Here is a 24,594-nt window from a genome sequence, read left to right on the forward strand (position 1 = left end):
CTGTGCCTTGAGCACCCCACCAAAGAGTATGTCCAGTCCCAGGGCAGGGAAGGATGACTTCATGGCCCAAAGGCAGCCCCAGGCTGGGAGCAACAAGCCAAGAAGAGCTACAAATCTGTCCCAGGGGGCAGAGAGAAAGGAATTTAAGTGTAAAGAATTAAGGTGGTAGCTGTGCTCCTTCAATCTCCAGAGGTAACAGAGGAGAGCAGAACTACCTCTGAGAAATGATGGGAGAGAGGTAGGGGACTGCAAAGAAGAAAAAGCAATGTTGTCTGAGCTCTGTGGACTGGGAGTTCAGTGGGGGATGTTTTTGCTTCTGAGGTGTTCACAGACCTATGCTGGCTTGCAGCTACCAAACACAGGACCTGCTCCCCTCTGTTGACCCCACAACTCCAGGTCAGAGCCAGACTACAGGACTGTCAGTGGGACTGAGCAGATACTGGTCTTGCAGTGAGCCGTAGCCTGGGCACAGCAGCATCTTCTCACATCCCCTGCAGCAGCACTGCTGGGCAGCAGGAGTCACCCACCTGTGTGAAGGAGCTTGATTTCCTTGCTGTTGAGAGCCTAGCAGCCAATGGAGCAGATTCCCCTTCCTTTGAGCTGAGAGGAGAAAGCAGAGGTATCTGTCATCTGAGCTCCCCTGCCTTTCTCTGAGGCCGAAGCTGGCCTTCCTGCTCACAGAGGAAAGCCTTGTGCTCCTGCTGGCTCTCAGAGAGCAGCCAGCAGCACCCATTGAGAGCACCTGCTGGACTGAGCAGCTCTACCACCAGCTTCATACTACACATGTGGATACCCAGGCCTTTTTTTGCTCCCTCTCCTCAAGCCAGGGATGCAAATGCACATCAGCCACAACAGCCCAGGTCCCCTGGCTGCCTGCCACATACCAGCCGTGGGGTGGTGCCTCCTCAGACAGGAAGGGTGGTCAGGGCTGCTCGTACCTTTTCCTTTCTGATGTAGATGCATCCTCGGGTGGTTGGCGGATGCAGAATTTGAAGTGGAGCATGCCTTTGTTCTCCAGCACCACAGTCTGGCTCTTCTTGGTGCCCTTGATCATGGCCCCAAAGTTGATGGGTGAGGCAGGCTCAATGCTGTACTTGCTGTACACGGCTTTGGCCGACACCTTCAGTGGGATGTCAGCCACAACCTGGCCTCCTTGACCTAATCTGGCATCTGTCACCTGTGTCCACAGGAAGGGCAGGTAAACAATGCAAAGAGGCCAGCCTCTACCCCAGTCCCCAGGCTCCCTCCCCAGCCTCCAGTTTACCCCTCCCTGTTTAGCACCTCCTCCAGAGTCACATTCTCAGCTCCACTTAGGAAGCCTCCCAAATGGTGTCGAAAGACTTTGTGCATGTAGGAGAGAGGATTCTCCAGTTAAAGGCCTCCTTCCATTAGACATCTATCCTGTTTACACTCCCAAAGCACCGTGTGATAACACAGCCTGGCCCAGGCAGCTCACCTGGCAGTACAGGATGGGTCTGTTCTTGAGGAGCATTTCACTGGTGGGGTGGAAGAGCATCTCAACATTCACAGCAGGCTGGGAGGCAATCAGCACGCCCGACTGAGGCGCAACAGTGAAGTGGGATGCCGCGTCTCGCATCCTGGGACCTGCACCCTTCAGCATGAACCTGGGGAGAAAGGGAAGGAATGGAGATCTCTGCAGCTAAAAGTACAGGTGCCACCAGCACAGCCAGGACTTTGCGTAGGACCAGAAAAAAAAGGGAGAGTCCAGCTCTGCTCAGGAATCTTGGATCTTGACAGAGAGTGCAGACAATCATGAGGTTACTGCAAGAAACCTTGACACCAACATTTTTCATTCCCTTCCTTACAGAGTCTCAGAAAGGGAAAGGAGGTGACCATCAAAGAAAGGCAATGAATCTCAGCATTCCAGTGGCTGAAATTTCTGGGGCTCTCCTTTGGGTTCCTGCTGAGCTGTGAAGAACTGCTGGTTTGTGGCTGGATTCTCTGGTAGAATAATGGAGATTAGAGAGTCCAGGTTTTGTATTTACCATGAGGTAGCCAGCATGGAAATGGTTCTAGCCATTGACAGAGCATGCAGGCCTGGGAACCCAAGGAAATGCTCCCTACCAGGCAGCAGGACTTACCTGTACTCAATGTTGTATACCCCTTTGTTGTTTAAACTTAGGACTTTCTTCACATTATCCAGGACATTAACGGTTCCAAATTCCAAGCTTCCTTCTGGACCTGCAGAAAACCCACAGAGTGGGATCAAACATGGTATTTGTGAGCTGCTGCAGAATACAACAGGCCACAAGCTACATAGAGGTCTTGGTGCAAACCCCCTTCCAGCAAGTTTCTGTTCCTGAAAGTGTTTCCAGCTGCCCTTTCTCTTCACACTTAAAATATCTGCAGGCTTAGTAGCTAAAGAGCTCGCCTTCCATTTCCTCGCTCCCAAGCACAAATCCAATTACTTTATTTGCTGTGCCACGCCTGTGGGCATTGCCAACTGCCGGTTCATGTCGCTGTTGTTTCAAAGCCCCCAAATCCAGTCTGCACATGAAGCTGCACACTTCAAAGTTCAGAGGGGAGAGACTTAAGGCTGTCAGAGCCCTTTATTTCATGCAGGTTGCAGGGTACATGCTTTATGTGTCCATGCCATCCTTGTATCCCATCTCATCCCATCCCATCCCAGTGCTTTGGCTGCCCACCTCCCAAGGTAATACAGTGCACCTGGACTGCTTTGTTTAGGAGGCATCCACTGACCTTCAGGTATGAAGTCAATGGTCAGAGAAACATCGTAGACCTCTGCAGAGATTTCGATGTTTTCAGTGTGGACAACCCCTAGGACATTTTCTATATCTGAAACCTGAGGCAGCAAGAAACAAACACTGTTCAGATTATTCTTTTGAAAAGTCCTTGTCTCTGCTGGCTGCTTCCCCTATGGCCTCCCTGGCTTCACAAGCGTTGGTGGACTCCCAAGCTTTGCTAACCTGTTCCTCTCAGGGGCTGCCCCAGTGAGATTCTGCTGCAGTAAAAAACCCTATCAGCCCAACTCTGCACTCCTGCAGCAGGGAATGCTGCTGCTAAAGCCTCCTTGAGAGGCACAGGGGGGTAAGAACAACCACAAAAAGTGTGAGGTGTCTCAGAGCAGGTGGCATTGACAACCCTCTCCAATCACCTAGCACCCTGTCTGAAATGCAGCCCCTAAACCATGGGGAACAAAATCCCAGGGGGAGAGTTTGTTGCACAATGCAAGGGCTTCAGACAAAGTCCAGGAGGAATGTAGAGATCACGCTACAGTCTGTACAACCAGACAACAGCCTTCAGCCATTCACAGGGACAAGGTGGTTGTGGTAGAGGCTCAGGATGCAGTGTCTGCTATCTGGGGGGATGTGGATGCACTGCATGTTCTGGCAAATGCTGTGCAGAGGCAGAAGTTGGGGTCACAGCACCCTCGTGTCTGGCAGGTGCAGCTCTTCGTGACTCTGTCCCTAGGAGCACATGGCTGCTCACTGTGCCCTGCTCTGCCAGGCAGAGCACAGTTCCTCTCACCTCTAGTCGGAGGATCTTCTCCATTATGCCAATCTGCTCAGCCTTGAAATGCACTGTCACTTCCAACTCTGAGTGGGGATCAAGGATGCCATTATCTTGTGACAAGGAGAAGTTCTCAGCAAGGTAATCCAGCCCATTGAGCTGCCAGGCCATGGGCAGCAGGCTGTTGTTTTTCAGGACCAAGGTCCTGCTGTCAGTCCTGCAGAGAGAGGAAGGGAAGGCACTTGGCATCAGTTGCTGGATGGTCACACCAGCCTCGCCACTGAATGCAACTTGGAGCAGCTCCATCCATGCCCCAGAAACCAGAGTCAAACGTTTTCTCTTTGTCACAAGTCTCGGAGTGCTTGTGGGATCACTGACCTGTGCAGAAGCAGCTTGTCAAAAGAGAGCTCTGGGGGGCTGACCTCCAGCTTCACATGCACCCCATAGCAGCACAGGCTGAAGACCACTGGCTCCGGGTTCTTCTCAATGCTGCAGATGAGCTTGTCTTCCAGGAAGCCAAGGGAAGTGGGGTATGCCCAAATGGTCAGCTCCTGGACATGGCCCCACAGGAAGAAATTAAAGGAGCTCTGAGTGTGAGCAGGAGGAGCAGCCCCTGGGCACTTCTACAGTGCCTGCTCTACCTGCCCTTCTCCTACCTGCTTCTCCTTTGGTTTCAGGGTTAGGCTGGGAGGGTCCAGAAGGAATGTTTCTGCTTCCCCATCATTCTCAAAGGAGAAGTGGACCTCTATGACCATGGGGGAGATGTTGAGGATGGTTAGCTTCTCCAAGTTGCCGGGACAGTTCAGGGCCTTGTACCTGTCCACAAAAGAGGAAAAGGCTGCAGAGGAGACTGTTGCCTTTGCCACACACCGAGGAGAGCACCGTGTGCACCCGAGGAAGTGGTGCTGGGAGACCCTGCTCTAACAAACAAGTGAGGGAAATGGATCCCAGTCAGGGGCATGGGCGTGTACTCATCCCTGCCTAACTCTGATGCCTTCCCCTGGACTTGGTGCCTCCAGCCCAGAAGGCTGATCATGCTCAGGCCACTTCAAGAGTTTTTAACAAAACGTTAATTCAAGGGTGCCTAGAAAAATAACAGCACACCAGACACATGGGTTTTTCCCCCCTCTTTCTTGGGATGCCTTCCCTGCAGGGTACAAGGAAAGGCCTTTGGAAAAGGAGTTTAGCTAATCTCTTTCATAAAAGTCATGAAGGTACTTTGGATTTCATGGGTTAGCTCAGAGTCTGAGAAATAAATATAAAGCATCAGTTCCTAAGAGGAATGCAAAAAGATAACAAATGATCCTTCTCTTAGGTGTGGAAATGACTTTGGAGTGAAAGTTAGAGAGAAGAATTTGGAGAAAGGGTTAAAGAGGCAAAGAGAGATCCCAGACCATCCATCAACCTGGCAAAAGATTGTATGTATTTCAATTTCATTTCCTTGGGCTGTCAAAAGAGACCTAGCCCTCCAGATCTCCCATGGAGATAAGAACTTAATGTTAAATTTTTATTTTTTTTTAAGTGACAGTAAAAGTAGAAGTACACAATAGCTTCAATGACAGTGTGTTTATGCAGATTTTATCCAGCAGTGAGCACGCAATGTCATTGCAGGAAAATGTAATTCCTGCAGTGTGTTCCCCTCGACACCTATTGGCAGGTCAACCATAAAATCTTATTAATAATTAGAGATTAATGAAAGGTTTACAAAACCATCTACAGAATAATTGCTAGATCAGGCTACCTGCAGAGCTCAAAGCACTTCAAAAACCACCATAAAGTTCATTTCCTATGGGTTGAAGCTGACATGTGGGGGGACACAAAAGTTGCCCCCCAAGTCACCTTTGGACTCGCAGCAGCACGCGGCTCTGGCCACCAAGGCGGCCACCAAGGCACCCACTGGGTAGGCAGAGCAGCTCCTCCAAGGCTCATTTGCCTCTTATCTGCTCAAGTTCACACATCTGTGGTCCTTCAAACCCATGTGTCTTCAAGCCCACGTGTCTTTGGTCCTTCAAATCCAGGACTCTGTTGGGATTGTGCCACCAGGACAGCATGTCTCTCCAGGCACGTCCAGAAAAGTACAAGGCCCGGCAGGGAGCACATACCACTCTCTTGATTTCCCACACAGCAGCGGTCCAAAGTGGAATTGCTTTGTGCTCTCAACGTATTCCTTGAAGATGACTTCGTCTTCCTTCATGGTTTTCCTGCACTGTGGAAACACCACCCTGGGCAGAGAAAGTGGGGAAGGAGGAGCTATGAGATGCTCCAAGTAGGAAATGCAGTCAGAAAGCCATAACCCTTCCTGGTGGCTGAGGTACCATCTGCCTTCCCAGCTCCCAGCACAGGAAGAGGGGCTGGGCAGCCTCAGGCAGCACGGTCTGCCCAGGCCAGAAGCCCCAAGGGGCAGCCTGGCTGTGAGTTCAGGGCAGCTGTGCTGTGGGAGGCTGCCAGGGCCCAGCCTTACCGTGGGTTCTGGCTGATGCTGGGGTACAGGCCGGTGCCACAGCAGGGCAGCTCGTACTGGCGCTTTGACTGCACGAGCTCAAACCTCAGTGTCTGCTCAAACCTCCCTGGCTTTTTGGCGAAGAAGTTGACCTTCAGTTCCACCTCACCGTGGGCAGGCACTATCCACCGGTACCGTTTCAGCCTGGCAATTTAAGAGGAGGCTTCAGACATTGCTGAGGAGCCAACAGAACAAGGAGGGTGCACTCGCCATCCCCCAGCACTGGCACGGGGTCACTGTGGAGCTGGGGACGATGGACCTTGTTTGGCAAGAGGACCAAGAAGCAGAGGCATCACCTCCTCCCGTGCAGCTCACCTGAGGAATTCTGTGGGGACTGAGGCACTTCCCACTGTACTTTTGGATCCTGTTGCAGAGGAATCCCGGGGACTTTCTGCTCTCTGTGTGGAGATATGCTTCTCCTTGGCAGAGCTGTCTCTGCTGGTTGCTTTACCTGTCTTTGGATGGCCCTTGGAAGAACTGCCCTTCACATCTGGATCTGGGGCCTTGGGCTAAGGAGAGAGAGAAGAGGGAGAGAGAGGTGAGCCCTGAGACATCCCCATCCTGGAAAGCAAAAGGGGGGTTTGTTCACCAACGGAAGAGAGAAAAAATAAATAAGTCCACCTGCCCATGGACTTGGTCTCCCTTATTGGTGTTTGTTTTGCCTAGGACACCCCTGCTCACTCAGGACCCTCTCCTCAAAGGAAGTTCATGGTTTTAAGTGCTTTTTCCCCCTCTTGTCTTACAGAACTGCTCTGTCTCCAGCAGAACAGTCTCTTTTGTCCCATCTTTTTTTTTTTTTTCTTTTTCTTTTTTTTTTTTTTAAGATGGCGGAATTAAGAAGCCTTATGTGATGGACAAGACTGTGTCCCTGCACTGAGCTGTGCCGCGGAGCTGTGCCGCGGAGCTGTGCTTTGCTCCTCCCTTCCCCGCATTCTGCATCCCTCGCAGAGCCTCTGCTACCTCCTTAGTAGCCCTGCAGCGCCGACCTGCTGCTGGAGAATTCCTGGAACTCTGAAACCCCGGATTTCCAAATCCCAGAATTTCCAAATCTCCGCATTCTTGAACCCCTGGATTCCTGTAACCCCGGAATTTGGAATCCTTGGATTTCTAAACCCTCGGATTTCTTGAATCCCCGGATTCCCGAACCTCTGGATTTTGAATCCCCTGCTGTCTGGTTGTTTTTGAGGTGTTTGTTAATAATGGTTTCTACACGGTCAAAAGCTGTGGCTGGTACAAGTGACCAAGTTGGGCCCTCCAAAAAGGACGTGAGTGTACAGACCCATCCGTGCCCAGAGTGTTTGAGCTTATCGGTGGCATCAGGGAGTGTTGTGGAGGAAACCTGCCTGCGCTGTGAACAAGTGAATGACCTCCTTTCACTGGTGGCTGAGCTTAGGGAGGAAGTTGAAAGGTTAAGGAGTATTAGGGAAAGTGAAAGGGAAATAGACTGGTGGAGTTCAGCCCTACCATCTTTAAGGGAGGTTACTAATCAAGAGACTGAGGACTTATATGCCTCCCACTCTCAGGCAACAGAAGGGCAATTGGTGGATGAAGAGGAGTCGAAACGGGTCCCTGTGCGGGGTGGTAAAAATGAAAAGACCTCCCCTCCCACCATCATCCAGCCAAGTACCACTTCAGAATAGGTATGACATTCTGGATCTAGAGATACAATTAGATGATTTAGGAGTGAATTGTCTTCCTAGTGAACCCCCCAATTATGATTCACCTGCAACACGAATCACTACCTCAAGCACCAAGAAGAAAAGAAGGGTAATCGTCGTAGGTGATTCCCTCCTGAAGGGAACTGAAGGCCCTATATGTCAACCAGACCCATTCCACAGGGAAGTCTGTAGCCTCCCTGGGGCCCGGGTACAAAATATCACTGAGAGACTTCCTGGACTGATTCAGCCCTCTGATTATTACCCACTGCTGATACTCCAGGCTGGTAGTGATGAGATTGAGAAGAGGAGTGTCAAGGCAATTAGAAAGGACTTTAAGGTACTGGGTCAGGTAATTGACAGGGCAGGAGCACAGGTAGTGTTCTGCTCAGTCCCAATGGTGGCGGAGGAAAATGATGAAAGAAACAGGAGAATCCGTATCATCAATAAGTGGCTTAAGGGTTGGTGCCACAGGCAAAATTTTGGATTCTTTGATCATGGTGAAACTTTTACAGCATCTTCTCTGTTGGAACCAGATGGGGTACACCTCTCTGTTAAGGGCAAAAGGATTTTAGCTCACGAACTGGCAGACCTCATTGAGAGAGCTTTAAACTAAGTTTGAAGGGGGAAGGGGAACCAGCTGAGCTATCTGGAAACAGGCCCAAGAATGGCAAGGCTAAGATAGGGGTGAACTCAGTTGCCCAGATGAGGTGCATGTATACCAATGCACGCAGTGTGGGCAATAAACAAGAAGAGCTGGAGGCCATGGTGCAACTGCAAAGCTATGATGTAGTTGCCATCACGGAAACGTGGTGGGATGACTCACATAACTGGAGTACTACACTGGATGGATACAAACTTTTCAGAAGAGATAGGAAAGGAAGAAGAAGAGGTGGGGTGGCACTTTATATTAAGCAAACTTTTGACGTCATCGAAATTGAAACAAAGGAAGGAGGAGTTGAATGTCTATGGATAAGAATTAAGGGGAAGGCCAACAAGGCCGACACCATATTGGGAGTCTGTTATCGTCGACCCGATCAGGAAGAAGAAGTAGATGAATTATTTTATAAGCAGTTAGGCACTGTTTCAAGATCATCAACCCTCGTTCTTGTGGGTGATTTCAACCTACCAGATATCTGCTGGGAACTTAATACAGCAGTAAAGAAGCAGTCCAGGAAATTCTTAGAATGTATGGAGGACAATTTTTTGTTGCAGCTGGTGGATGAACCCACCAGGGGAGGGACTATGTTAGATCTGCTATTTACAAATAGAGATGGGCTGGTGGGAGATGTGGTGGTTGGAGGTCGTTTGGGGCAGAGTGATCATGAAATAATAGAGTTCTCAATACTTGGTGAAGTCAGGAAGAGCACCAGTAAAACTCTTGCACTGGACTTCCGGAGGGCGGACTTTGGCCTGTTCAGGAGACTCATTCAGAGCGTCCCTTGGGAAGCAGCCCTTAAAAACAAAGGAGTTCAGGAAGGGTGGGCTTACTTCAAAACAGAGATCTTGAGGGCGCAGGAACAGACCATCCCTGTATCCCGAAAGATCAGTCAACGGGGTAAACGTCCAGTCTGGTTGGGAAAGGAGGTCTTGGAGGAACTCAAGAATAAAAAGAGGATGTATCAGCGTTGGAAGAAGGGTCCGGTCTCTAAGGAGGTATTCAAGAGGGCTGCTAGAGTATGCAGAAAAAAAATTAGGGAGGCCAAAGCTCAGTTTGAACTCAGAATGGTGACTACTGTTAAGGATAATAAAAAATGTTTTTATAAATATATTAATGGTAGGAAGAAAGGTAAGACCAGCCTTTGTTCTTTATTGGGCAAAGGTGGGAAGTTAGTATTTGCAGATGAGGAGAAGGCAGAAGTGTTTAATGCCTATTTTGCCTCAGTTTTTAATGGGAAGATGACTTGCCCTCAAGACACCCGCCCACCTGGGCTGGTTGATGGTTTTAGGGAGCAGAATGGTCCCAACATTATCCAAGAGGAGGCTGTCATAGAACTATTGAAATGCTTGGATATTCATAAATCTATGGGACCAGACGGGATCCACCCCAGGGTAATGAGAGAGCTGGCAAATGAATTTGCAAAGCCACTCTCCATCATTTACCAACAGTCATGGCTTACTGGTGAGGTTCCGGATGACTGGAAGCTGGCCAATGTGATACCCATTCACAAAAAAGGTGTAAAGGAAGATCCTGGCAATTATAGACCAGTCAGCCTGACCTCTATACCTGGCAAAATAATGGAACAGTTTATATTATGCACCATCATGCAAAATTTGCAGGATGGCCAGGGTATCAGACCCAGCCAGCATGGATTTAGGAGGGGTAGATCATGTCTGACTAACCTGGTCACCTTTTATGACCAGGTAACCAGGCTAGTGGATGCAGGGAAGGCTGTAGATGTTGTTTACTTGGATTTCAGCAAGGCCTTTGACACTGTCTCCCATAGCTTACTCCTAGACAAACTCGCAGGCCGTGGTCTGGACAGGAATACCCTTTGCTGGATTCAGAACTGGCTGGATGGCCAGGCCCAGAGAGTGGTGGTGAATGGTGTTGCATCCAGCTGATGACCAGTCACCAGTGGTGTCCCTCAGGGGTCTGTGTTGGGGCCAGTTCTGTTCAATATTTTTATTGACGATATGCATGAGGGCTTAGAGTCTTTTATTAGTAAATTTGCTGATGATACTAAATTGGGAACGTGTGTAGATCTGCTAGAGGGACGTAGGGCTCTGCAGAAAGATTTGGAACGGTTGGATGCATGGGCAGAATCAAACGGGATGATCTTCAATAAGTCCAAGTGCCGAGTACTGCACTTCGGCCACAATAACCCCCTGCACCGATATAAGCTGGGGACGGTGTGGCTGGACAGTGCTCAGGTGGAAAGGGACCTGGGGGTGCTGGTTGACAGTCGATTGAACATGAGCCAGCAGTGTGCCCAGGTGGCCAAGAGGGCCAATGGCATCCTGGCCAGTATCAGGAACGGTGTGGCCAGCAGGAGCAGGGAGGTCATTCTTCCCCTGTACTCGGCACTGGTGAGGCCTCACTTGGAGTATTGCATCCAGTTCTGGGCCCCTCACTTTAGGAGGGACGTTGAGATGCTTGAGCGTGTCCAGAGGAGGGCAACGAGGCTGGTAAGGGGCTTGGAGCACAAGCCATATGAAGAACGACTGAGGGAGCTGGGGTTGTTTAGCCTGGAGAAAAGGAGACTAAGGGGCGACCTCATCACTCTCTACAACTTCCTGAAGGGTGGCTGTGGTGAGTTGGGGGTCGGTCTCTTTCTCCGGGCAACAACAGATAGAACAAGAGGACACAGTCTCAAGCTGTGTCAAGGGAGATGCAAGTTAGAATTAAGAAGGAAGTATTTTACAGAAAGAGTGGTCAGATACTGGAATCATCTACCCAGTGAGGTGGTGGAGTCATCATCCCTCGAGGAGTTCAAAAAAAGACTGGATGTGGCACTTGCTGCCATGATCTAGTTGAATAGTTAGAACATGGGTTGGACTTGATCATCTTATAGGTCTCTTCCAGCCTTGAATTTCTGTGATTCTGTGATCCCTGACAGAAAGGAGACCTGCAGACAAGGGACCCCATCACATCTTCACTGCCGCTCCACAATGCTCCCTTTCCATTCAACCTGTCCCGCCTGTCCCCGTCTAGCCTGGTCCCTGCCCTGGCACCTTCAGTGCCAGCACCACTGGAGCACCCACCAGATCCTCTTCTATAGCAGCACCTTCTGGTGCCACAATGCTGAAGGGCTCCACACGCTCTGCAGAGCCCAGTCTCTCCTCTGGGTACTCGACTATGGAGAGCACAGCAGCAGGGGGAAGGGGGGGGCCATCAGGATGCAGTCCCAGATGTTTCAGCAGCTAAAACAGAAGAGAAAATCCTGTTTATATTTCTGCCACCTTCATCCTCACAACTCCTTCTTTTAAGGCACTGAGCTTTTGGCAATGGGGTTTTTAATTTACACGAAATACGAGTGCTTTGTTATGCCCAGTGGGGTGAGCAGGCTCCAGAGCAGACACAAGAGCTACAAGCAGGACTGGGAGAGTGACTCAGCTGAAGAAAACAATGGCCATGTCCTGGGAGGGTTTATGATTTCCGGGATGGGAAACTCTGAACAGATGGGATACTTGTACACAGAGCCCTCCCACTTCCTGCCCATCTGAGGGATGGTGACAACCTCCCCATCCACACGGATGATAGAGTCTTTGTGGAATACCATCAGGGACCTGGACATGGCTCTGTGCCATTATCACCTGGGGGAACGCAATGCTCCGGGGCCCAAGACCACAGCAAGCTCAAGATCTGAGCCTTGCAAGGTTTTACCTGGTCTTCCGTTGGCAGCTTCCCATCCCTCAGGATCTGCCCAATCATGGCCTTTGGATCTGAGACCTCAATGTCCAGGCACGGCACCCCAATGTGCTCGTCTCCGACTGCTCCTTCGGCAGCTTCGCTTCGCGTCCCCAGCTGAGATGACTGAAGACTCCTTTGGTCTCCACTTTTTTGTTCAGGCTTCTTCTCCACCTTCTCCTGAGGCTTATTGGTCTTCTGACCTTTGTTTTCAGCTGGAGACTTTCCCTTTTGGATCACAGGTAACTGCACGGTACCCTGAACCCTGTCCCAGCAGGAGAAAACCTGTGCAACATTCTGCTGTGATGAATCATAAATCTGAAACCTCAGGATCAAGTTCTCCATCTCAGCTGGGTCCTCTGGAATTTCGGTTTCCCCCATCCCTGCAGCTTTGGTTTCCCATTTCTCTGGGGCTTTGGTTTCTCCGGTCTCAGGGGCTTTGGTTTCCCCCTTCTCTGGGGCTTCCTTCCCCTCAGGTGATCTGGTTTCTTCCTTCGCTGGTTTTGGAGGTTGCTTCTGCACGGAGACACCCTTCTTTTCCTCCTTCCGCCTCTCTAAGGCTTTTGCCTCCTCCTGAAGCTTTTGAGCCAGCCGCTTCAGCTCCCTTCAGCAAACAAAACAGAAAATATCGCTGAGAGTCACCAGTCCTGGCTGGCCCTGCACTTCATTCCTTGAGCCTGAGGCCAACATTTTCCTCCTCCCCCCACCAAATTCCAATACGATACATTCCCCCAAATCACCAACTCTTGGTCTGGCACCACCCTTTAGAATACTCAATCCGCAGTTCATCAAGATGAGAAGGAGTCCTTCTTTGTGCCATGGACTTCTTGTCACACGTGGCACCGCCCGGAGATCCTTTGCCATCATGACATCTTCCTTCCATGCCCAGTGCTCTCACCACTGTGCATGGACCAGGGCTGCTTCTGGGGTTCCTTTTAAGGATGCCTTGTCTCTTTCCAAAAAGGCACAGTCTCAACTTAGGGACATCTGTGCCCCCCATGTTTTTTGCACCCCCTGGTGCCGAGGGGTACCCACACTGATCCCTCCTGGTTCTGAGGCATTGCCCCCCCTGGAAGCAGTCTCTGTATCACAAGGAAACAGTCCATGGCTATACAAAAAAAAGAGTCCAGCAAAAAATGCCACTACATCTTCTCCATTCTTCCAACATCTCTCTCTCTGCCCAGACCTTCATCACTCTTCTAGGAAGGGTTAATGTTCTGTAAAGTTTTCATTGTCCACAAAGGGGTTAGAAGCTCCCACAAGCAGCTGGACACATCGCTGGCTCCTCCCTCGCCTTTCCTCCTTCTCAGCCGTGCTGCCACACATGTTTATCAAGTTTCAGGGTAACTGTCAGGCACGGCTCTGTTTCTCTCTCTGCCTCCCAGAAGTGTGTGGAGGGGAATACCTCTCAGTAGTTCTTCCATGCTTCCACCCTTGGGCCCCTCAGGGTCAGGCCCACCTCTCCCAGGCCGCGTGGCCTTCCCCTTCCCTGCACAGCCAGCAGCTGGGCTGAGGGAGAGATCAAACTCTCTCCCGCCTGAAATCCAAAGAGAACCTTCCAGGGGGGAGCCCTGCTTTTAACCCTGTGTTCTCAGAGGCGGATCCAATGTCCCAATGGCCACATCAGGCGCCAATATTAGAATCTGAGCACCTATTGGTGACCACAGCATCCCAGAAATCCTATTTCCGGTCAAACCACCACACACTCCCATCTCCACAATTTGCCTATGTGTCCTGAGCTGGGCTGCCTTGCTGGAGCAGAGCTTCTTCTGGGCTTGCCTACTGCTGCAGCTGAAGGGGAGCCTAAAGGACATGAGCTTTCATGGGTGCTGTCCCACCATAAGGAGAACCCTGGCAGATCAGCATTGCAAGGACTTGCAATGCTGGGGCAGGACCAGGACCCAAAGCAAGGTTTGCTCTGTGCCCCACACCTGCCCATACCACAATCCCACTGTTTTGGTGAAGGGACATGATGAAGAAGGTGCAACTCAACACCATGGACCTAAAGACACCTCTAGAGGCAGTGCCAAGGCAAGCCCAGAGCCCAGTTCCCTGCAGGCAGCATCTAAGGCAGGAGGGCTCACCACTCAAATAGAGAAGAAGATCTTCTGTCTCAACAGAAGAAGGTCCTTCCTCTCTTGGGAGCCAGGGAGCTCAGAGTGGCCATCCCTGTGCTGCTTCTGGCCTTTGCTCTGCAGCACCTCTGAGCTCAGAGTCCTTGGAGCAGGGAAGCCCTCCAGGGACGATAACCCATGGAAGAGCAGTAACCCATGGAAGGCTTACTCACTTTTTCCTCCGTATGCGCTTCCTTTCCAGGATTATTTTATCCATTTCTGCTTTCTTCTCCTTAGGGAGAGCATCATACTCATCCTCATCTATTTGCAAGATACGTTCTGCTTTCCTCTGCAGAGCTTTTTCCCGCTGCATTTCTTTAGCACAAACCAGAGGAGAAACCATGAGTGACTGCAAGCAGAGCTGGGTGCTCTGGGGCAGCTGCAAGGATTCACAGCTTTTCCTGACCCAGCCTATCATCCCAGGAGATATTGGGGAGCTCATATGCCTGCTCCAGAAATCAATCTCCCAAGCTATGGCCGGGCAGTGAGGTGCTGTGCTTTGCCTGCCTTAAGTGCACCAAGGCTGAGGACAGTTGTTTGTCACTGAGCTATAGCAGCTGGCACTTGTGCCCAAGCTTTAATGTTAGAGATTAAGGTGAGTCTTAAAACCTCAGATCTCCTGCAACTCTGAGATGAGTGCTGGCTACACTGAGGCAGAAGGCGGAAAGATTAATAAAAACATTTCTTACAAGCTCTGCTGCAAAGCCAGATACACAGAGATAAGGGTGAGGGCTTGAGAGAAAAGATTTGAGAGGGATGGAGATATTTCACCTTCCTTCTCTGTTTCAGCTTCCTTCCTCTTTCTTTCAGCTTCCTCCCTGGCTTTCCAAGAATCATAATCCTCATGCAGGTTCACCATGAAGATATGACAACGATTCTTGACAGCTTTGAGTACACAGAGTAGGGAAGATTCCAGGCTGCTTGCAAAGAGGCTCTCCAAGCCATCAAAGATCACTCCCTTGGAGCAGTCTTTACGCTGTGAATAAAGGGAAGAGTAAGTCAGCCATTGCACGCAGGGGCCTCACAGCTGGACAGTGATCCCAGATGTCCCAGGGCACCAGCTATCCTTGTTCCAAGTGCAGTAGCTAAGAGCAGCTGGGACCTGTCCTTAGGCTCTGCCAACTAAGGGCAGCTGCAGCTTCCCCCAGGGTTCCCTGCACACAGCCCAGGATCCTCGAGCAGCATGTACAGAGCTGCTCCTCCTCCTCCTCCTCTCTGAGTCGTACCTCAGTGCCTTCTCTCCGGAGCAGGAATGTCTCCTTTTCCCCCACCCCACACACCTGCAGCCTCTCACTGAGGATGTCCACCAGCAGCTCCTCGGGCAGCACACAGCTCAAGCAGTTCAGCTCTTCCCCACGACTGCTGACGATGTTCAGCTGCTGGGGCGCAGGAGCAGTGGAAACTGTGAACTGCAATGGGAACCATTGTAAGGAAAAGAAACCACGGTGGAAAGCCCTGAACAACTCCCACTGCTGGGCTTGGAGCTGGGGTTCCTCACTAATGGAGACTAGAACAACCCTGCAGTGCAGGCTGGGGGCTCCAGGGGACGGTTCTGGAGGGCCCATCCCTTGGCCAGCAGAGACCCAACCTTGCAAGCCCCAGTGCAGCCTCCCAGCACTTTGCTCACTGCCTGCAGCCACACTAGCCAGGACTGCACTTTGCCAGCAAACCACTGAGAGCCAGTGGAGCTGTCTGCCAGAGCACATTCCCAGCCCAAGTCATGGCACACAGACCCACAGAGCCTACAATGCAAGCGGCCCCTGCCCATCTCAAAGACAATGCAAAGGTCCCAGGCATCAACCAGGGCAGATCATGTTTACCTTGATGTCATGTTTACCAAGTTTGCTGGCTGACTCCTTCTTTTGTGATGGAGGGGTCTTTTCTTTGACATTCTTGTTGATTTTTTCCCCAGAGGCTCGTTTATTCTTGGTCTGAGATGTTTTATCTGTACAGGGAACAGATGGTTCAGGGGGGCTTTGTAAAGCAAGCAGGCACCTTTGACTGCAATGGGCACAGCCTTGGGAAGGAACATGGCTCTTTTCCCCAGTCTGCTGGGCACTGGCAGCACTGTTTCCCAGAAGCAGCTCCTTCCCTGCTTCTCTTACCAACATGGTAAAGCACACCGTCCCATACTTGATTTTAAAGCCAGCACTATGTCCCTCCTAACAACTGTGCATGCAGGTGACGCTGCTCACACAGCAGTTCACCTGCAGATCAAGCCAGAGATTTGTCCTCCAGGAGCATTGTTTCCATACACTGCACCCATCCTGCATTCCCATGTGGAGACCTGCAGCCCTGCCACACTTGCATCACCCATCTCCACTGAAGCTAAATCCTCCTTGTGGGAAAAGCCCAGCTGGGACCCAGACTCTTCTTCCTTCCACCAGCTCCCAACCCAGCCAGGTTCAAAACTGAGCACTGCAAAACTTCCCCCTGCACCGAGCCAGGTCTGGCCTCACCCTGCAGAGCTCAGGGCACCAACTGCCCAGGAAGTTTCATAAAAGTCTCCAGTCTCACATGGAGAACAGCCCAACGAGCTGTAACCTGACAATGGCCATAGGTAACTCTCTGGAGAAAAGAGCTCATCTGGAGCATGTCTCTCATTGGAAATTCCTCTGGGAGGCTGTCCTTCCCTTCCTCTCGTTTGCAAGGTTACATGCATAGTCAGTCCTCTTGTGCTCAATGAGCCACTTCAGAAGGCTTTTTCCTTGTTCAGCCTTCATAAGAAGAAGGCTCAATTCAGCTTTGAGGAAATATAAAATAGTTGGGAAAGAGAAAGGCATGCTTTACCAGCCCTAGATGAGCTCTTTTCTCCAGAGATTTACCTATGCCCACTGCCAGGTTACACAGCTCGTTGGGCTGTTCTCCATGTGAGACTGGAGGCTTCTATGAAACTTCCTGGGCAGTTGGTACCCCTAGAAAAATGAACATGTGCAAGAAAGGCAGCAAAGGGGGCTATAAAAGAACCTTTTTCTGAGCCCTTAAAATTGATTTCATTTTTTTGGCAAGCCAGTGATGCACTTCACCCGTGTTCCCTAAGAGAAACCCAAGGACTGAAAAACTGCTGCTCTGAGTAAGCAGAAGTGGACAGTGGTGGTGGGTTTCTCAAGTACTGGCCCTGGGTCCTTACCAGCATTTCTCCTTACCAGCATCACCTTCGTCTTTGCCTTCCAGCTCCAGGGCAGCCTGGGTGCAGAGCTCCCGGGCACGGAGCCCCGCTGGGCTCCCGTCCTTGGCCATGGCCTCTTTCACCACGGTGTCGATGGACACGTAAGCAGCGTCGTAATACTGACACAGGCCTGCTGCTATCTCTGTCTTTCCTGAGAGAGAGAGGAGGACTGCTTGGTGACACTGGCACAGGAGGCATTGCAGGGACAGGCCCTGGAAAACCTCCAACAAATTTCAAAGTTAAAATGACAGTGGGAAAGCAAGTGTCGCTCCAGGGGAGGCCATGAGGGAGGCAGCTGCAGCGTGGATGCAAACTCTGAATTCTAGAGCCAAGTGGATCATCTCCACCTCCCGTTCAGCTGAGGACTTGCCTTAAGCACCGTGGCCCACCAGGACGTGTTCCCCCTGCTTGTCCCTCTCCCTGCAGCCCTGGGCTGCAGCTCACGTACCTGCCCGGGGCGGCCCATGGATGATGACAACCATCCCTCCTTGGTGGGGCTGCGCCTCGCACCTCCTTGAGTCCGGGTCAATGCCCAGGTGGCGCAGGACAGCCCGAGAGACAGGATTCCCAGCCTCTTTCACCATGGACTCAGGACAGAATGGGACAGCTCTGTGATGTGCTGCAGTGCAAAACCAGGAGGAAAAGTCAGCCTCCTGCCTACCTTTGATCCTCACCATCCTCCCCATCCCCTCAGATCCCAGGAAATGAGACTCGGTGAAAGAAAGATGAGATTGTTCTTTTGCAGCTAGGAAGGTGCAAATATAAAAGAGCCAGTGATATTAGACCTGGTCCTTTTGGCTGAGGAACTCATCCAGCCCTAGTCTTTGTGGCTAAGGGACACAAGGAAATATCCTGATTATTTCCCCAGTCTATGGCAGGCAGATAGGAGCTTGCTTTGGCTGCACTCAGGATTGGAAGAGGATGCCACAGCCCTTCAGCCAAGAGTTCCTCCACCAAGCTGGGGAACAGGCAGCTGCTAAAAGCACGGGCTTTCCCTGGAGAGCAAGGTGACAGAGAGTTCAGGGTGTATGGGCTGGAGTCCCTGCTGTGACCACAGGCAAAACAGACACCACCAAACCCTCACTGTTTTCTGACCTGCTGCTGCCTTGCCCATGGCCTTGGCCTCAGCCTCAGCCCTGGCCTTGAGCTCTGCCTCTTGAGCCTTTGGCCTCCACTGTGCTCCATGGTCCTGCAGCACCTCTGGAGGCAGTGTCTCACCCACGGCACGTGGAGGCAGAAAAAAGCTCTTTTGGTACTCAGACCCCACTGCCATCCGCAGGATCTGTGTGTGGAGGGAAGAGAAGCCATACACAAGATTCCTTTTCTTGCCTTTCATCACACAGACTCAACAAACCCATTTTCTGTCTCCTCCCTTCCTCCCAACAACACAAACTATTTAGTTTAGGTCCTCCCACAGCATGTCAGCAGAGCTGGCTTTGCCCTGAGGATTGCCTCCATCTCCCTGGCACAAGCCTGGGAATGCTGGAGTGCTGTGAAGCTTGGGCAGCGTGTACATGGGGACCAGACTTCTCACCTTCTCCTCCTCAAGGTACTGCTCATCAAAATCCAGGGAGTAAAACTCAATGGGGAAGTTGCATGGGTTCTTCACCACCACTGTGGCCTCCACCCCATCGCTGTCCACCAGCATCCATCCCATCTTTAGTGCTGGGGGCCTGAACTCCAACCGTGGCTCCAGACCTTGTCCTGAGAGGTGCAGCTTTAAGCGATTGCTGCTCCCACAAATGATAAGCTCCAGCTCATTCTTGTAAGACCTCTGAAAAGAGGAAAGCGCAGAAAACTCATCCATGAAGTCTCAGATGACAAGACCCCAAATACAGCAATGCTTGGTGTTATCAGTCCCTCCAAGGTGAATGGAAACCAGATATTTACTTATGCTAGGGACTAGAGCATCTGTAGTAGTCTGGGTCTGAGTAACTGGGATGAATGCTGGTGTGCACTGTAACTGGGTATCAGATGGATCTACAGTGGACTGTCAGACATTTTCACCTAGTCATGCAGGAGTGCAGTGCTCATGGGAAAGGCCCTCAGGGTTACAGTGTCCAGACACAGTCCTGGCACTGCTGCATCAGGCAAACACCAGCTCCAGGAGAGAGGCAAATGAGCTCTTGCTGGCCAGAAATAAGGGTCATCTTCTCTGCTTAGTGTTTGGCTCTGGTCCAAGCCAGACACAAGATGGTTACATTTCTTGAGCAATTAAAAGATCCCTGGGAGTGTGTGTGGGCACAGAAGCACTTGTGTCCATGCTGGTACACACTGCCACTTTCCAAGACCCAGCAGCCACAGGCAAACCACTTTTGGGAATGCTTTGTCCTTTGAGCTGAATCCCCAGCTGCACAGGAATGTGCAGGCAGGCCAGAGCCCCAGGGACTGCTGGCAGCACCCCACTACAGGTGACTGTCCTGCCGTGCCCAGGAAGGTGGGTGGTGGCTGTTTGGTCTGTCAGTCCTGCAGCAGGATGAGCCATTCCAGGATTATCCTCTGTGAGTGGGCAGCTGCTCTGCACTGAGTGTCACAGCTGCAAATACAGCCAGGCAAGGGGCAGGCTGAGGGGAGTTGGGCACATCCCCCCCATGTGCCAAGAGGCAGCCTCAGAGCCCTGGTGCTCTCTGTGCAAGCTCCCTGTGGGCATTTCAAAGCACATCTCACGGGAGTGCTCTGTGGGGTGAACTGAGCCACGCTGAGTACGGGGTTTGCAGAAAGCTCCCTGTGAAGGCAGAGCTCCTACCACACTCTCTGCACCAGGCCCTCATTTCCAGATAGCCCTGACAGGCCTCCTGGGCTGACACCCGCCAATCTCACCTCCTCCTCAGGTGTAAACTGGATATGCAAGTTCTGCCACTTTCCTGGATCAAGGGTTCCTTTGGAGGGCGTCACGTCAAAGGGACAGGGCTCGTGCTGATTGTTCTGGGCACAGAAATCAATAATGTGAGGTCTCCTCATGTTCTGAGACACTGACACGGTGCTGAGAGCACCCACAGCCAAACCAAGTGTGGCCCCAAAGCCCAGAGCTGGAGGGAAGCCCTGTAGACAGGGCAGGCAGATAGGGAACTAGTGTCCTCAGAGGAGGAGGAGGAATGGGTGAAGATGGCAGCAAAGCAAAGCATCAGCTAATGGAACAGGTTAAGGCAAACCAGCCTTGATCTAGACCCTCAGAAGTTTCCTCAAACACACTGTAGACCCAAGTGCTCAAGCAGCCACAGAGCAGAAAGGGCAAGAGTCACAAAGAAAACCCAACCAAGTTCTGTGTTCAATGTCGCCTGTGCTTTACCCTCAGAGCAGGCTTGTTGGAAGCAATGAACCATTTGCAGGGTACTCGGAACCAGTTGAAGAGTCGGATGGTATTAACCTGGCAGTCCCCAACAACGATGTCAGAGAACTGCAATCTGTTCTTGGAGAGGGTGAGTGACAGTTCCAACACAGTGGCACGGATGCGGATGCTGTACATAGGGCCTTCTATCACCTGGAGAAGGACAGAGAATTCAGCAGAGCAATGTGACAGTGCAGGTGACATCTGCTGCTGTGCCCAGCCTGCTGCCTGCCCCAAGAGCTGTGGTACCTCTATGGGCAGCACCACTTCCACGTCACCATACGGCTTGTGGGCACTTTCAAAGCGCACGTCGAAGTCCACGCTGTTGTTGGGGGGCAGGCAAATCATCTGGTCCAGGCTCACACTGAAACCTTGAACAGATGAACACAAAGCCGCTGAGATACACACAAAACACAAAATGTGTACAAGCATTTAGGCCTTACAGGTGTCCTGGCTGAGAGGTGTGGCAAAAGCCCCACGCTGTGCTGTGACCTGGACAAAATCTTAAGAGTGCACCTGAACACCCTTCAGACACAGCGAGCCACTGTGTGATGGAAGGGCAGCCTTGCCTCAAGGCCTCTTTTGGAAACCTCTTTTGATCCACCAGAGGATCTCACAGGCTGCTTCCTCAGTAAAGGCTGAATACAGGTGCTGGGAACCTGTGTGAACTCCAAACAAAGCACTTCCAAAATACAGCAGACCCCACTGGTTGGCAAAACAAGCCCACAGAGTGTCCAAAGAAACTTGCTGCTTGTGGGAGCCAAGGGTGGAAGATGCTGAGAGGTGACCAGGGTGATGGTCACCATTGGCCCCTGCACTGAAGCGTTAGGGCAGTCACAGGCAGGCCAGGTCCCTGGGCATGGCTGGCCAGGAGAGTTCTGCCTCTACAGCTCCCAGCAGGGGCACTGAGAAGAAAAAGCTCAGAAACCTCCCCAGGTTCAGGGGCTTAAGCTAATCTGTCTGAGACACCTCCTTCAAGGGCACAGGAAGTGTCTCCAGCACTGCTTACCTGTGTCCTGCAGGACAGATACATCGACCTGGAAGGACACATGGATCTGCCCAGGGTTGGTGATCTTCAGAGAGTGTGACTCAGTGTAACCCTTAAGGACAGGGCCCATATCCAGGACATACTCGAGCAGCTCAACTCTGCAAGGAATAAGGACAGTCCTTAAACCACAGCCTGGCTACACATCCAAGTGGATGGAGGATACAAATAAAGTGGCTATTTCTCTATTCACTGCTGTCAAAACTCAGCTCAAGCCCATGAAACCCATGGCCTGACCACCTGGCAATAACTTTGGGAAGTCAGGAGGAGTGCAGGTCCTAGGTTTGATCAGCTACTAATGGTACCTGAAAATAAAATTAGTTTAAAATGGACACTGGCCACAGTTCGTCTGCCATGAAAAGCCATTCTAGGTGAGTCCACTGGGCCTCCACTGCTCTCAGTGGAACTGCCTAGCCTGGTGTACAGCCTGAGCCTGAAATTGCTTTGGAGTCTAGGAATAAGGTTTGCCTGCACAGGAAATCTTCATTGCTCTGCAACCAGACCACATGAGCTGCTCTGCAGAGCATCTCCTTCCTGAATTGAAGCCCCCGTGCTTGTGCTGCATCATGATGGTGCAAAGGGACAGGCCAAGTCACCTAGATAAGCCCTGCCACCCCACCAGGATCCAAATCATCTGATGTTAGGTTTTAAAGGGTTTGCTGACACGTGCAGTTCCCTTCTCCTTTTGTTCAGTGTCACAGCTGCCCAGCTGTTAGTTGGAAGCAAGACCTCAGCTGGGAGTTGTCTCTTTCAGAGCTAGGCAGCAGGGACAGAATCTATGCTGTCTGGAAGGGCTAGAAGGTCTGCACTGGGTCCCCCAGCTCTAGGGACAGAACCCCACACCTGTGGGGAGCTGAGCAGTGCAAAGCTCAGCGTGGTGCTGGGGAAGGGAGGACACTCTGCTGCTCACATGCAGCGTGTCACAGCCACCAGGACCAGAGCCTTTCTGGAGTCCAGGCTGTTCCCAGCTCTGCAGACACAGGGAGCTCTCAGGAGAAGGGGACATGGCTGGGTGTTCCCACCCAGGGGCACCTGGAGATGGGGTGGGAGTCCCTACTCACTTGACAAGACTCTGGCACAGCTCCTTGTCAGGGAACCTGCTCTTCAGGGGATGGGATGGAAGAATTTGCTGCAGCTCCAAAGCAGCCTTCTCTATCAGCATCCTGATCATCTTTATCTGCAGCTGAGTGTCTGACTGAAGAAAGGGAAGACAGTGGCTGGTTAGCAAAGGTCCTTCCCAAAGCCCAGCTTGCACCTGAGAAATGACCCCAGCCCACTCTTGTTGGGAGGGGGTGTGGGGTCCTCCTGTCTGGCTGCTCAGTGCCTGTGACACCTCCTGCTCTCTTAGCCAGGACCTCATCTCCAGGGAAGTAACTCCAGCATCTTTGCCTGCCCAGACACTGTTAGCAAAGCTGATCTGGCCAGGCAGACCGACAAGCCAGGAACCTTCCAGAGCTCCAGATACTTGCCTGCCCCCAGCCTGTACCAAGGCAGCTTGGACAGAAGCTGTCTCGAAAGGGAACTGGCACCAAGCTGGTGCCTCGTGGAGATGAGCACCTCCAGCACAGCCCCAGGGCACAATCTGGCAGCTGCTGTTAAGGTCTGTAAATCTGGCAGGGCAAGGGTTGGGAACAATGAACTCCCCAGCAATGACCTGCATCTCCTTCAAAGCACCATCAACTCCATCCCTGGAGCATGGCCTTCAGCATCTCTCCCTGGGGCAGCCAGGAAGCTGGTGCAGCCCCAGAGGAGACCATGACCAGCGTGGCAGCCCTAGGGGCAATGCTGAGGTGACACAAGGTTGTCAGTGGGCAGGGAGGTCCCAAGTGTCATCAGGGCACCAGGAAGCTGCTGTGGGCTGCAAGGGGCTCAGGTGACATGGAGAGGGTGGCCTGTGCCAAACGGGGCTGCAGCTGTTCTTACTACAGTGCCAGAGGCAAGCACGCTGGGCTGCAGGTCCCGAGTCTTCAAGGTCTCAGTCTTTGGGCTCTGAGGCTTCTTCAGAACAACTGATTTATAGCTGGGATCGAATATTTGCCGGCGTTTTACGAGCCGTTTCAGTGTCTTCTCATATTTTTCATTTCCTGAAGGAAGAAAGCATCCACAAAGAGAAGGGTGAGCAAAGTGCCAGTCCCATTTAAGCTGGGAAGTCCCCGCCTCTCAACACTGGTTTCTTCCAGAAAGAAATCCCTCAAGACATCCATGGAAAGTGGATGCTGCTGCTCCTCTCTGAATCTCATCCCCTGCAATGTCACACAGATCCAACCCTGCCAGAAGCCCTGCCAGCCTCTCTTACAGCTTCCCCAAGCCTTTCACTCTAGCCATCGTCCTTCAGGACCCTGCCAGATGAGCTGGCAGGCTCTGCAGGTTGGTTCCTGGGACAAAGTCCACATGGGATCCTCTGCTCAAGACTCATGAAGCAACCAGGGGGCTTGACTTGATCTGGGAGTCCTGCAACCCTCCAGGCTCGGTGGAGGTTGCCATGAGCTGCCCTATGGGCACACGGTAGGGAACAAAACCAGAGGGGCCCTTCCTGGGGGCAGACAGGCAGTGCCCACCTCTGATGTTCCAGGGCAGGTCCAGACTGATCATGGGAAAGGATGCTTCTCCTTTCAGGCAGATATTTTCTGGTTCCAGGTCACCCACTTTAAGCTGGTAAGTCCTGCTGAAGGCTCCTGGTAATCCTGGCATGTAAGAGAATTTCAGCACTTGCTTCTTGCCAGGTGCAAGGGAACCCTGCAGGGACGGGAGAAGAGGGAGGGAATGCATCAGAGTGTTTGATGGGGGATGGCTCGGGGGACAGATAGGCTGAGGAGACAGGTTCTCATCTAGAAGAAACCATCAGACCACATCACCTTCATGATAAATATATTACAGTATTGGCTTTCACAATTGTTAGAGTAAATATGATGTGTTTTATAATGATGACTTTTGTAAAAG

At 51.7% G+C, this 24,594-nt stretch overlaps 1 protein-coding gene across 1 annotated transcript in view; it reads right to left on the reverse strand.

Annotated features, from left to right (window-relative positions):
- LOC128951053 (hydrocephalus-inducing protein homolog) overlaps positions 1-24,594 on the reverse strand; it is a 62,701-nt gene that overhangs the window by 9,804 nt on the left and 28,303 nt on the right. Inside the window, exons 24-51 of the mRNA XM_054296209.1 lie at positions 24,213-24,390; positions 23,578-23,738; positions 22,716-22,849; positions 21,619-21,755; positions 20,859-20,980; positions 20,560-20,762; positions 20,102-20,264; positions 18,816-19,055; positions 18,377-18,563; positions 17,730-17,900; positions 17,259-17,432; positions 15,933-16,057; positions 15,393-15,521; positions 14,884-15,088; positions 14,286-14,409; positions 11,975-12,602; positions 11,353-11,511; positions 6,308-6,501; positions 5,954-6,136; positions 5,595-5,714; positions 4,149-4,308; positions 3,871-4,043; positions 3,511-3,709; positions 2,722-2,824; positions 2,103-2,202; positions 1,457-1,625; positions 939-1,177; positions 528-600 (exon numbers count right to left, since the gene is read on the reverse strand). Coding sequence (XP_054152184.1) covers positions 528-600; positions 939-1,177; positions 1,457-1,625; positions 2,103-2,202; positions 2,722-2,824; positions 3,511-3,709; positions 3,871-4,043; positions 4,149-4,308; positions 5,595-5,714; positions 5,954-6,136; positions 6,308-6,501; positions 11,353-11,511; positions 11,975-12,602; positions 14,286-14,409; positions 14,884-15,088; positions 15,393-15,521; positions 15,933-16,057; positions 17,259-17,432; positions 17,730-17,900; positions 18,377-18,563; positions 18,816-19,055; positions 20,102-20,264; positions 20,560-20,762; positions 20,859-20,980; positions 21,619-21,755; positions 22,716-22,849; positions 23,578-23,738; positions 24,213-24,390 — 4,953 coding nt within the window. The remainder of the gene's footprint in view (positions 1-527; positions 601-938; positions 1,178-1,456; positions 1,626-2,102; positions 2,203-2,721; positions 2,825-3,510; positions 3,710-3,870; positions 4,044-4,148; positions 4,309-5,594; positions 5,715-5,953; positions 6,137-6,307; positions 6,502-11,352; positions 11,512-11,974; positions 12,603-14,285; positions 14,410-14,883; positions 15,089-15,392; positions 15,522-15,932; positions 16,058-17,258; positions 17,433-17,729; positions 17,901-18,376; positions 18,564-18,815; positions 19,056-20,101; positions 20,265-20,559; positions 20,763-20,858; positions 20,981-21,618; positions 21,756-22,715; positions 22,850-23,577; positions 23,739-24,212; positions 24,391-24,594) is intronic.

This window comes from Melozone crissalis, unplaced genomic scaffold, assembly GCF_028551555.1.
Source record: "Melozone crissalis strain CALT ecotype California unplaced genomic scaffold, PUWL_Pcris_2 ptg000007l_1, whole genome shotgun sequence".
NCBI lineage: Eukaryota > Metazoa > Chordata > Aves > Passeriformes > Passerellidae > Melozone > Melozone crissalis.